At 39.1% G+C, this 12619-nt stretch overlaps 1 protein-coding gene across 2 annotated transcripts in view; it reads left to right on the top strand.

Annotated features, from left to right (window-relative positions):
- ENTREP2 (endosomal transmembrane epsin interactor 2) overlaps positions 1-12619 on the top strand; it is a 391860-nt gene that overhangs the window by 136596 nt on the left and 242645 nt on the right. For both annotated transcript variants that reach the window (XM_074966203.1, XM_074966202.1), the window contains exon 2: positions 8550-8606. In XM_074966203.1, the coding sequence (XP_074822304.1) occupies positions 8550-8606 (57 nt within the window). The remainder of the gene's footprint in view (positions 1-8549; positions 8607-12619) is intronic.

Below are 12619 nucleotides of genomic sequence, written 5' to 3'. Positions count from 1 at the left end.
GACGCAGCAGGTAAACAAACCGGTGCAGCCCGCCAGGGGCTTTCCCTGAACAAGCGGCGGACTGGCTTTGAGAACCACTGCTCTAAAGCACGTGCAACCCCTCAAGCTTGGTATTATCCACAAACTTTATAAGTGTACTCTCTACGCCATTATCTAAATAATTGATAAAGATATTGAACAGAGATGGACCCAGAATTGATCCCTGTGGGACCCCTTCCAGTTGGACTGTGAACAACTGATAACTACTCTCTGGGAATGATTTTCCATCCAGTTATGCACCAACCTTCTAGAAGCTCAATCTAGGTTGTATTTCCTTAGTTTATTTATGAGAAGGTCAAGCAAGACAGTATTGTTAAATAAGACAGGTTTATTAAAGTCAAGATATATCACATCTACCACTTCCTTCCTATTCAGAGGGCTTGTTATCCTGTCAAAGAAAGCTGTTGGTTTGACATGATTTGTTCTTGACAAATAATTTCTTATTATTACTTATTTCCTTACTATGTTCTAAGTGTTTGCAAATTGATTGCTTAATTATTTGCTCAATTATCAGTTCATGTACTGAAGTTACACTGACTGGTCTGGAATTCCCCAGATTGTCCGTATTCTCCTTTCTATAAATTGGCACTATATTTACCTTTTTCCAGTCCTTTGCACGCTTTGGGACATGCAAGTCTGTCTGTTCTCTAGGGCATTTGAAGAAAATGAGAGACTGCTATGTCTACACTGCTCACCTTACAATGCTGCGGTTGTGCTGCTGCAGCTGCGCCATTGTAAGCTGTGTAGCTGCTCTTTTTTCTCTCCCGGCGACAAAATAAAACCACCTCCAATGACGGGTGGTAGCTTCATCACCAGGAGCATGGCTCCCACCAACAAAGTGCTGTCCACACCAGCACTTTTCGTCACTAAAACTTTTGTCGTTCAGGATGGTTTACACACCCATGAGCAACAAAGGTTTTAACCACAAAAGTGCCATTGTAGACATAGCGGTTGAAAGGATGGTCATGTGAGGTTATCCTCCCTCGTTTGGGGGGTGAATTTTAAAGTTTTTTGTGGAAAGAGATGTCAATCTGAGTTTTTGTAATAATGTTGACTGAATCATGGCGTGGCACGCATAGCATAGGATGGTGGTCATTAGCTGTTGAATAAACGGAAATAAATCTTTTTTCAAAGGGAGTCAAGCAGGCCAGAGCAGGGTTAGCTATGGGCACTTTAAAGTGTGATTTGTTGCACTCCTGATCAGGAGTAAAGTGGCTTGTGACTAGCATTAGTTTCTCATTGCAGCATATCAGTACCTCCTGTCCAGCTGTGTGAGAGGAAGAGTTTTCCTGTCCATAAACTGTGTCCCCTGGTTTTAGCCACATCTCTCTCTCTAATATCTCTCTAAAGGAGGACTGCTAGTAACCCATATATTTAGTTGCCTAACACTTTGAAGAGAGAAAAATTTTGGCAGCTTGCTAATGTCACTGACTGTTCTAGTATTGGGGGTAGCCGTGTTAGTCTGTATCCACAAAAACAGTGAGGAGTCCGGTGGCACCTTAAAACTAACAGATACTTGGGCATAAGCTTTCGTGGGTAAAAAGTGGGTTTTTTACCCACGAAAGCTTATGCCCAAATAAATTTGTTAGTCTGTAAGGTACCACTGGACTCCTCACTGACTGTTCTTAAAGCCCAGCCTGCACTTCCATCAAGTATCAGTAATTTCAGGAGGCATTATGTTGGGAATGCCTGGGAGCTGCCAGAGCAGCTGTAGTGGGAAGAGGTCCCTTGACAACGTGCTTGCCCCCTCCTCAAATCCTAGTTTCTCATTTCTGCCTGGGGACATCAGCTCCCCCATCTCTTGAGAGGGCTGAGAAAGAACCAAGCCAGGCTCCCCCAAAACCCCTCCTCCCAACACACAGCCTTAGTGTCCAATCCTTGTTGGCATAACATGGGCCAGGAGGCCCCCCAACTTCTGGGAGATGATGGTAATCAGGGAGAGAGCCCAGTTAAGTCTTCCACTAAAACCTAATGCACTCAGCTCAAGGTACTGGAGCTTCCCACTTCTCATGGTAGGGAAGAGAATGAGCTGGATTGGGCTCCCCCATGACCACCCTTTGTATGCAACAGATGCCACTAGCAGTCCTTCTCCCAACTCTGGGATCCATTTTCTCCTTGTGCTAGTTAATATAGTTAGTTCTGTAGCTCATGTGTTAGAAATCTGTGCTGTGGTGCTTGAGGTTCAGAGTTCAAACCCTGTTGATGATGTATGATGAGGGAATTTGTTACAATTGTACAAAATGGAATTTGTTTTGTCCCTTTAAAAATAGCTAGGAAATTACACGTGCAAACTATAAAATTGAACGTTATTTAGGTTGTAAAGTCAAGCACTAGAAAATAACGAAATGCTGGAATTATGTTTGTCCACGCAACTTTAATTTTCCCCCTTTCTGCAGACGTATGACCTTAATTACATGAGCGCAAACTATTTTTTCCACTTGATCCTTGTCTCATTCAGGGCTCAGGCTGAACTCACATGAAGGATGAATTAAGGTTGCATGAGCAATTGAAAATCAAATATTTCCTCACTTTCAAATGCTAGAGTTTTTGTATATATAATATTTAACCTGTTTATTTCTATTTACTTTGTCCAAAATGGATTTGGTATTCATATAATATGAAAATGAAAGAAAATACTAAAGACAGAAGATGCTGAACAGCAGTATTTTACAATGCTTGCTCCTGAAAAACTGGGTGTACGGAAGAGAGGGGGAAAAATTACTTTCTATTTGAAGTCTGTTACTTCCTTAATGAAATCCAGTGAGTTATCCATAATATGCTCTCTGGAGTCCTCTTTTATAACTAAATGGTTATGATCACTACGGCTTAAAGTGCTGATGGCTCTTGCCATTGGAGGTAACTTTTCACATAGTCTCTGTTTATGTAGTAAAGAATGCACATAAGTAATGACCCAAATTTACCCTTGATGTTACTTCAGTGAAGTCAGTGATTAAATAGATTTAGAGTTTTGTGGAGTAAAAAAAATGAGAAATAATCTGTAATTATCAGAATTACAGTTGCTGCTTGTGAACTGTACAATGGTAACATTAAAGACATTGTTGCAGCATAAAGTATCGGTGGAGGGGACTTTTTATAACAGGCCAGGTGTGCTTGGCCCTTACGTCGTGCACAAGCAGGGAGGGTGGAAGGAAATTCCCATTCAGACATACCTTGCAGGCCTATGTAAAGGCCAGGCACAACTGCAGTTCAGAAAACCAGAGGGACTGCTCCCTTCCTCTTTCTGCAGTGCCCTAAATGTGGCAGGTAGGTGCTGACTTGCAGAGTGGGAAGTATATGGTAAATAGAAATAAAGTGGAGAATTGTTGAAGACAATTAAAAATTGTACAAATGAATTTCTACTCATAGGAATTACAGTATAACAAATCACCTTTTGAAATTACTCACTTGTATTAGGTTTGAGAAATAGTGGTTTTGTGTGTGTGTTTTATACCAATACTTACCTTGTTATTTTTCTTAAGATTTTTTTTAATTACCTTGCTGTTTCAGTCAGCCCATTTGTTTTACTGAGAGCGTGTTGCTGTCTAACCTGAAATTGAATTCGCTAATCCTGTCATTTTACCTTCCTGAGTGCAGTTCTGCATTACAGGATTATCAGTCCAGGGACACTTATCATAATAGTAATAATAGGCTATCCTAGCTATGTGAACAAATTTAATTAACTGCAAAAAAAAATTCCTTTTCTCTGCCTTTGCCAACTTTCAGAAAAATGTAGTACTGTAGTAAAATTCCAGTAATAAGAGACGTCTAGCATATATGACATGAGAAACATTGTAGAATCCAAGCTACACACAACAATGCTTGATATTATCTGCATATTGGCTTTAGTGTCAGAATCCATAAGATGATTTCAATTTACTTTTTAGTATGCTTTCATGGGTTTTCCCCTGTGTATGTATTTTCCTCTGATGCTTACACTGAAGTCTCACAATGAAAAATATCTTAAAATTTATGCATTTACAGGTTCTAGTGGAAATACAAAAAAGATGTCTTTTCCAGTGTGCACTTTTCTTGAATACAATTTTCAGCAAACTTAAATCCCATCAAATCTAGTTATTGCTAAAATGTATTGCTCCAGACTATGAAATTAATGTTTTGTAGTGTAAAAAACACACTAAAACACCTGACTTCAGTGAGCTCATAGAGCAGATACAAATATTTTTCATGTCATAATTCTGCAGCATTATTTGTTAAGTAGCAAGTCCATCAGCCATATATTTATAGTAGGAGCTTATATGGTGCTTGTTGATATAAAAATTGGGTTACAATCACAGATAGGATGAGCAAGTTGTATTATATTTTAATGTATTTATTATAAGTTTTAAACCTAAATTTCTGGACCAAATTTTGTTTTCATATATAAGCATTCAGTTCCCACTGACTAAGTGTTGCTGTATTTGTATGTCTGAGGGTTGAATTTGGACTAAAATAAACTTTAATTTATTTAGATTTCTTGATATGCCTATCTTTATCTCTATATGCTTTACGATAATTGAAAAATGCAATACAAAATTACTATCCACTAATACATATTGAATTGCCCATGTAGTATAACAAAATTAACTAATGTTAATAACTCTGTGTATGGCTACTTATATCTCTCAAACCACTTCTTCCTCAGATGCCTGACAGGGAGAATACTGTATCCTTAGGACACCACTGGAATTAGTCAGTTCAGTCCAGATCTCAAGGATTTTACCCCCAAAGTTCTATGTGGAGTTAACAGGGAGGAGGCTTATGTGTTGGGAGAAGTGGATATAAATGAGGAGATGTAATGCGGAGAGGAAGAAATCACGGTTTTATGTTGCAAGGGTTGGATGAAACTTTAACTTAGAGTTGTTGTTTTGCTTCTTTGTTTTAGTTTTTATTTCAGTTTTTATTTAAGTTATTTATATTGTGTGTGTGTTGGAGGGTGGGGGTTGCCTGGTTGTGTGTGTTCAGTTGAGCAATCTTAACTGTTGGTTGGTTGGTTGGTTTTTTATTTGTTTGGAGAAATGAATAGAATTAAATCCTAACCCATCCACTCCCAGTCTCTATTCAAGCCTAGGTTAATTGTGTCCAGTTTGCAAATTAATTCCAATTCAGCAGTCTCTCGTTGGAGTCTGTTTTTGAAGTTTTTTTGTTGAAGATGTGTGGATGGGTCATTACACAAAGTAAAACTATTTCCCCACTATGCCCCCCCCCACGGTTCCTCAGACGTTCTTGTCAACTGCTGGAAATGGCGCACCTTGATTATCACTACAAAAGATTCCACTCCCTCCCCCGCCCCCTGCTCTCCTGCTGGTAATAGCTCACCTTAAGTGATCACTCTGGTTACAGTGTGTATGGTAACACCCATTGTTTCATGTTCTCTGTGTATATAAATCTCCCCACTATATTTTCCACTGAATGCATCCGATGAAGTGAGCTGTAGCTCACGAAAGCTTATGCTCAAATAAATCTGTTAGTCTCTAAGTACTCCTTTTCTTTTTGCAATTACAGACTAACACGGCTGCTATTCTGAAACTAGTTGAATTCATTGTAATTCTCACCTGTGTCTGAAGCCTGAGGGATATGGAGAGCTAGACCCAATAAAATACTTTAAAACTATTTTAAACAAGTTTTTGGGTTTTATTTTTTTGTTTTTGTAATATGTAGTATTTACATATGCATGATGGTGAGGTGTGACTAATGCAGCTGTCTCAAACTCATGTGAAATCATCATCCTTATACCACATATTCTTTCTCTATCAGCATGCATTACTTTTTGATTACTCCCTTGTCTTTTTCTACCTGTTCCTGTTTGGTTTTTAACTGGTTTTTAATTTGAACCAAATATCTCTCTCTCATTTACACATACATACACACGCTCTCTTCTTTCATCTCTCCCTCTCCCCTTGGCCAATTTTTTTATTTAGTCCTCAGCTTCCTTTTACATGGCAGAAGTTATAAAGCATAGTGCAAGTAATCCTAAAGAGTCCAAAGCGTATTAATTCAGATAGTGTCAGTGAACTACTGAATATTACATGATGTCATTGCTCTATATCAGCAGGGTGCTCCAGCTATGTAAGATGTCCCCTTTTGAGGCTCCTGGGGGATTTGCCATCCATGGGAGAATGGTCCTGAGGCAGCTGCCATAAGGGTACTGTGGAGGAGCTAGAAGTCACTGGGCCTTTGTGCACTGTAGCAGCTCTCCTGGCTAGATGGTCTTAGGGCATGTCTACACTTACCTCCGGAGCAATTGATCCAGCGAGGGTCAATTTATTGCATCTAGTGAAGATGCGATAAATCAACTGCCGAGCGCACTCCCGTTGACTCTGGTACTTCACTGGAGCGAGAAGAGTAGGCGGAGTCGCCAGGGGAGCGTCAGCAGTCGACCTACCGCAATGAAGACACCGCAGTGAGTAGCTCTAAGTACGTCAACTTCAGCTACGCTATTTTCGTAGTTGAAGTTGCATAACTTAGACCGACTTAGCTCGCCCCCACCCCCTAGTGTAGACCAGGCCTAAGTAGAGGGCAGAGGGCAGAGCATAGAGCATTCAGTGCCTGCTCTCGCCGTGTCTGCTGCTGCTATGCTGTTCCTACCGGGATAGTGACTTCTTTCTGTGTCCTGTTTTTCCCTGCTATAAAAGGATTACAACATTGTAAATGAGAGTATAATTGAGCCTTCACCATTTTTATTACTATAGATTTTGTGTGAGAAGGAAAGAACATGCTTAACTCTCAGAGCCCAGTTTGGTTTGCATGGTTGAATCTTGGTGTGGATACCACACTTCTACTTGGAAACTAAGCAGTCCATATTTGAGTAAAACTCTCAATGATTCAGTTTTGCTGGAGCAAGAGCTGTAAAATTTGAGTATTTCCAAATTCTGATGATATGCTCTATAAAACATGTCACTCAGTTATGTGATGAAGGCTCCCTGCATAACCCTTAGATGGTCACTCATCTGTCATATCACTGCCTAAGATCTGTCAATCGCCTGAATAATTTAGAAGATATCCTGTAGACCACATTTTTTCCTGTTGCAACAAAAGTCTTTCATGATTACAAATAAGTAATGGCATAATATTGCACATTAAGACAAGGGTGTGTGTGTGTGTGTATGTGTGTGTGTGTGTATTTGAAGTGGTATGGCTACACATTATGAGCTATTAGACATTTTAAATTGCAGAGATAGAGGTTTTTGACTGGCACTAATGCACATAGCAAATAAATGGTAGGAAAAGTTAGGTTTTATTTTTACAATATGTTTGTGCGAATTTTCACCAACTGTTTATCTATTAAATTGCAATGGAGGACCATGCATAACCATTCTGGTAGTGCAAAAAATCTCTCTGAAAGTTTTCTTTCAGTTAATGTTGTTACAGAAAATATTAACTAAAATAAACCATACAGCACATCAGGTCGTGTGACTTACTAGTGAATGGTGAAAATGGGTCTGAGACTTATTCTGAACTTTTAGAACCATTTTGATCTGGAAATCAGATTGAAATCTCTATAGAAACCTGGGTGGGGTAGGGGGAGAGAGGCTGAGAGATTTATAGTACCATGTGTTTTCATCCATGTTGAAAATAGCATGAGATTTCATAGATTCCAAAGCCAAAAGGGACTATTATGATCATCTAGTCTGACCTCCTGTACAACACAGGCCATAGAACTTCAACCAAAATAATTCCTAGAGCGTATCTTTTAGAAAACATTAAATATTGATTTCAAAATTGTCAGTGATGGCAAATCCACCATTACCCTTGACAAATTGTTCCAAAGGTTAATTACTCTCACTGGTTTAAAAAAAATAAAAAAATAAAAAAATTACCTCTTATTTCCAGTCTGAATTTGTCTAGCTTTAACTTCCAGCCACTGCATTGTGTTAAACCGTTTGCTGGTAAGTTGAAGAGCTCATTATTAAATATCTGTTCCCATATAGCTACTTAGAGACTGTAATCAAATAAACCCTTAACCTTCTCTTTGCTAAGCTAAATAGATTGAACTTTTTGAGACTATCACTGTAAGAAATGTTTTCTAATCCTTTAATCATTCTCATGGCTCTTCTCTGAACCCTCTCCAATTTATCAACATCATTCTTGAATTGTTAGCACCAAAACTGGATACAGTATTCTAGCAGCAGTCACGCCAGTGCCAAATACAGAGATAAAATAACCTCCTACTCGAGATTCCCTTGTCTATGCATCCTAAGATCACATTAGTTCCTTTGGCCATAGCATCCGCCTGGGAGCTCACCTTCAGCTGATTATTCACTATGACCCGCAAATATTTTTCAGAGTCACTGCTTCCCAGTGTAGAGTCTCCATCCTATAAGTATGGCCTACATTATTTGTTTCAATGGCCTATCTTGTACTATTTACTTTCTAGTCCCAGCACTTTTGGAAACCAATCACTTGTCTTACAGTTTGTTTGAGTATTGTTCTTTTTCTTAAAAGATACTGTTACTTTTTTTAGGTGTTAGTATAAAATCTGTGTCTCTTTGCTGACCCTTTTCACGTGATTTCAGGTGCTGTTGTCAGGATTGATTGGCGTTGTCTCATGGAAAAGGCCTCTCTCACTTGTGGTAAGTGATACTGCTTTCTTAGTCATGTCAGGCAGTTCCTTGACCTGCAATGGATGTTAAACATTTGAAACTAACATACTTAAGAACTGTGTGCATCTCATCGCTTTTCTCCTGAAGCGTTTGTGTAAATATTTTCAGTGGCTTTGTGTTGTGGGTTTGAACCCATTGAGTTTTCACTTTGAGTTTGGGGTCCAGTTTTGCTCAAATCTCAAAGTGAAACTGAGTCAAAACCTTCACCAGGTTTTTTTTTACATCAGGCAAGTTGCACATTTCACATTCAATGCAAACCAAAAACCCAATTTAGATTTGCTCAAAATTTTAGTGAAATTTAATTTGCAACTTATCTTGAGCCCAGTAGATGTCAACTACTTTACAATTTTGTTTTGAACATTTCACACAGGTCTCCTGTGGTATCCTCAGAAATTGTTATTTCTGTGTAGAATAATAAACGTTTGGGGCACACAGAGAAATTTTTACATCAGAACATTAATGAACTTGTAACTTTCAAGCTATATCCCCACCATTTGGATGTTACAAATTCTCATAGAAGAAGACTTAAAAGGCACACTAAAAAGATACCTTTCCGCTATTTTATTGGTTTGTCTGGTCTAGTTAATGTCCCCAATAAGTAAAAAATGTCTTGCTAGTATTATTTTAAAAGAGGCTTTGTTATACCACATGCTAATTATGAATTGAATGGTTCTCATTACATATATTCATTAAAGAACCAATAAAGAGATGTGGGACTGTTTTCATCTTTAACACATTTACTATAGAATCATGGACTTTAGTAAAAAGGACCATGTTGCATACCTCTCCCTGGTTATGACCTAAAATTACATTAATCATAAAAGTTGCTGTTATTAACTAAAGAAAATAAGTGTTTTGAACATATTCTTTTTGGAAATTTATTTCCATTTAACTGATAAACATTATGTATTATTTGTCATCGTGTTAAAGCATGGTACAGGGAACCAATGAAGCTTTCTCATGTTCAAACAGGATATATCCAACCAATATTGAATAGTATTCATTTTTTATCCTTTAGATAATAATTCAGCAAGCCGAGTTTGCTGATGAGTTTAAAAAACATTTAGTAGTCCTCACTTTAATCCAAAATGGATAGTAGCCTCGGCTGAATAATTTATCATATTTCAACTTGTCAAGCAGACGATTGAGTATGAATGAATATCTAGAATATAGATATTCTCTCAACAAAAAGAGCTACCAAAATGTTTTATGGAGCCTATCCATTAATTGGATATACTTAGGGACATTCACTTAGGAAAAAAGGATTTATTTGCCAAGAGCAAATTAAAGCAAAACCTTGAACACTTTTGACTTTAGGCTACAACACTTTAGACAGAAACCAAATGTGCTCCTAGTCCTGTGTTGTACATTAAAAAATTCCTAACATAACATATATAATATTGTATTGAATATTGAATATTGTATTGAAATCTGAGCACTCGAAACAAAGGAGCTGTGTTGGGGGTTCTGTTTGTTTGTGACAGCAAAGGGAAAAAAACGTTTTATTGACAGTAATATAGCCATTAACAAACCTGTGATTTGTTGCTAAGTCAGATTATTTTATTACTTTTTCCTTATGCTTGCAAAGGATTGAGATGGTGTTGATATTACTGAATTGAATGATTTTGCTGTTTGTGTTAACTCTTTCTAAATTTGAGCAGCAGTAGAAACCAGACATCTGTGTTGCACCAAAATAACTCTCATTATTTTGGCTACTTTGTTGCTCTTTCAATATATAGTTAAATTCTTTAAACCTTTCAAAATCAGATTTTCCAAATTGTGCATACATTATTTGTGTGTAATTACCATGATTATTAATGCAATTGTGTATGCCAAGTTATTGACTATGCATTTGACATACAGGGGTTGTACAAACACAATTCTGCAACTGTGAGCTTCTGTTTTCTGTTATCATTTGATGCTCTGGAAGCTTGTAAAAGGATTATTCCTCTCCAAAATATTTATTTAATGCTAAGGGTTAACACTGTATTTTTCTTTGTGTTTTGGTTTAACTCATGGGCTTTTTAAAAAAAGTTTACTCTTGAACAAGCATTTATGTAAGTAGGCTCCACTGCAATAGTTTTTATTGTACTGGGTATTTATTATCTTATTATTATGTAATTAGCACTGCTAGTAGATGTAAAACATGTTTTAAATCTTAATTTAATATATTTTGTGCATAATCAGTGCAGATATATAGGAATACTTTGTTAACTTAGCTTCTTCTTCGAGTAGTGCCCCTATGCGTGCTCCACTGTAGGTGTGTCTGCCCTGCGCCTATGATTGAAGTTCTTTGGTAGCAGTGTGTGTTCGGCCCACACATATGCTCTCCCTCTCTCTTTTTCTGCCTTGAGGCAAATTAACATTGCATGCATGAACCACCCTCAGTTCCTTCTCAACTGCCCTTGGCCAGATACGGCTAATAGCAGTCTGCTTTCTCTTACCTTAACATTCAGTTTTGTTAGCTGCTCTTACAGTTTCCATTCAATGTTCAATGTTTTTCAGTTTTATAAGGTTTCCATTAGTTTCCCCCGTTTAAAACAAATAAAAACAAACATACATCTTTAACACACACACACACACACACACACCCCTGCCGAATCCCCCAGGCATGTCTGGCTCTCCTTGGTACCAGCGAGTCAACACTGACAGACCCTGAAGGTACCGATCACCACAGTACTGCAGAAGTTCTGATTTTCCAGCAACCTTATGGTCACCAGGACTCCAGAATCCCTGTTGTGTGGTACCGGGGCCTCAGTACCCAACATGTCTTGATCCCTGGAATCGCACAGGGGCATTCACCTCCAGTCTCCTTATCAGCTCCACCACTTTCCAGCCAGGACTCAGATAGTTAGAACCCTGCGCGGATATCTGTGGATATAAATCAGTATCTGCAGAACCACAGTGGTAAAAGGAGCAGAATATGGGGCCTCCACTCCCGGGAGCTAGCGCCTCGCGCCAGCAGCTACTCTGGTGTGACTGTACCACCCTCAGCCCCGCTCCCAATGCTGCCCCTGTCCCATACTAGATGTAAGAGCGCTGAACAAATGTGTGAAGGCACAAACGTTCAAGATGGTCACACTAGCAGCTATTATCCCATCTCTAGAACAGGGAGATTGGTTCTCGCCCTTGACCTTCCAGATGCCTTCTTTCATATATCGATCCAGCCATCCCACAGGCGATTCCTCAGGTTTACCTTCGGTCAGGACCATTATCAGTACAGAGTACTTCCCTTTGGCCTCTCCACCACACTCAGAGTATTCTCCAAGGTCCTCTCTGTAGTAGCAGCTTACCTATGTACCTGGGAATCATGATTTACCTTAATTGGATGACTGGCTTCTCAGAGCCCTCTCCTTCAAAGATCCTCTTTGAGACACCCAAAGGACTATATATGTCTTCATGCATTAGGGTGCACAAATCAGTGCCTGAAATCAACCTGACTCCAGTGCAGTGCTTGGAGTTCATAGGTACCTATATTGACTCATTACAAGTGAGGGCACTGCTTCCACAAACAGGTTTCACACACTATCCAGTCTCATAGAGACAGTTCAGGCCAGCCTACATAAACCATCCAGACAATGCCCCAGTTTCTCTGGCACATGGCAGCATACATGTTTGTGATATGTCATGCCAGACTACACATGCGGTGCCTGCAGGCATGTCTCAGGTCTGTCTATGTACCAAACAGAGACAGACTAGACAAACTTCTGTCAATGCCCTTCAGGGTCAAAGACTACCTGGATTGGTGGAAGGGCCCTATGAATGTATGCATGCGGGGTCCCATTTACACAATCCCACAAATATTGCTTCTAGCCTGGGTGCATCCCTAATAGGCTAGGGAGCCTATCTGAACAACCACAAGGTTCAGGGCAAATGGTCACCCATGTAGTCGTCCCTTCATATCAAACAGTCTTGATGTACTTCTATACAAATTACCTCAGTATCCTCCTCCCACCCCGTCATGCTAGACTACATACTGGGCC

Source organism: Natator depressus, chromosome 10 (assembly GCF_965152275.1).
Source record: "Natator depressus isolate rNatDep1 chromosome 10, rNatDep2.hap1, whole genome shotgun sequence".
NCBI lineage: Eukaryota > Metazoa > Chordata > Testudines > Cheloniidae > Natator > Natator depressus.
This window is presented reverse-complemented; position numbering and strand designations above follow the sequence as displayed.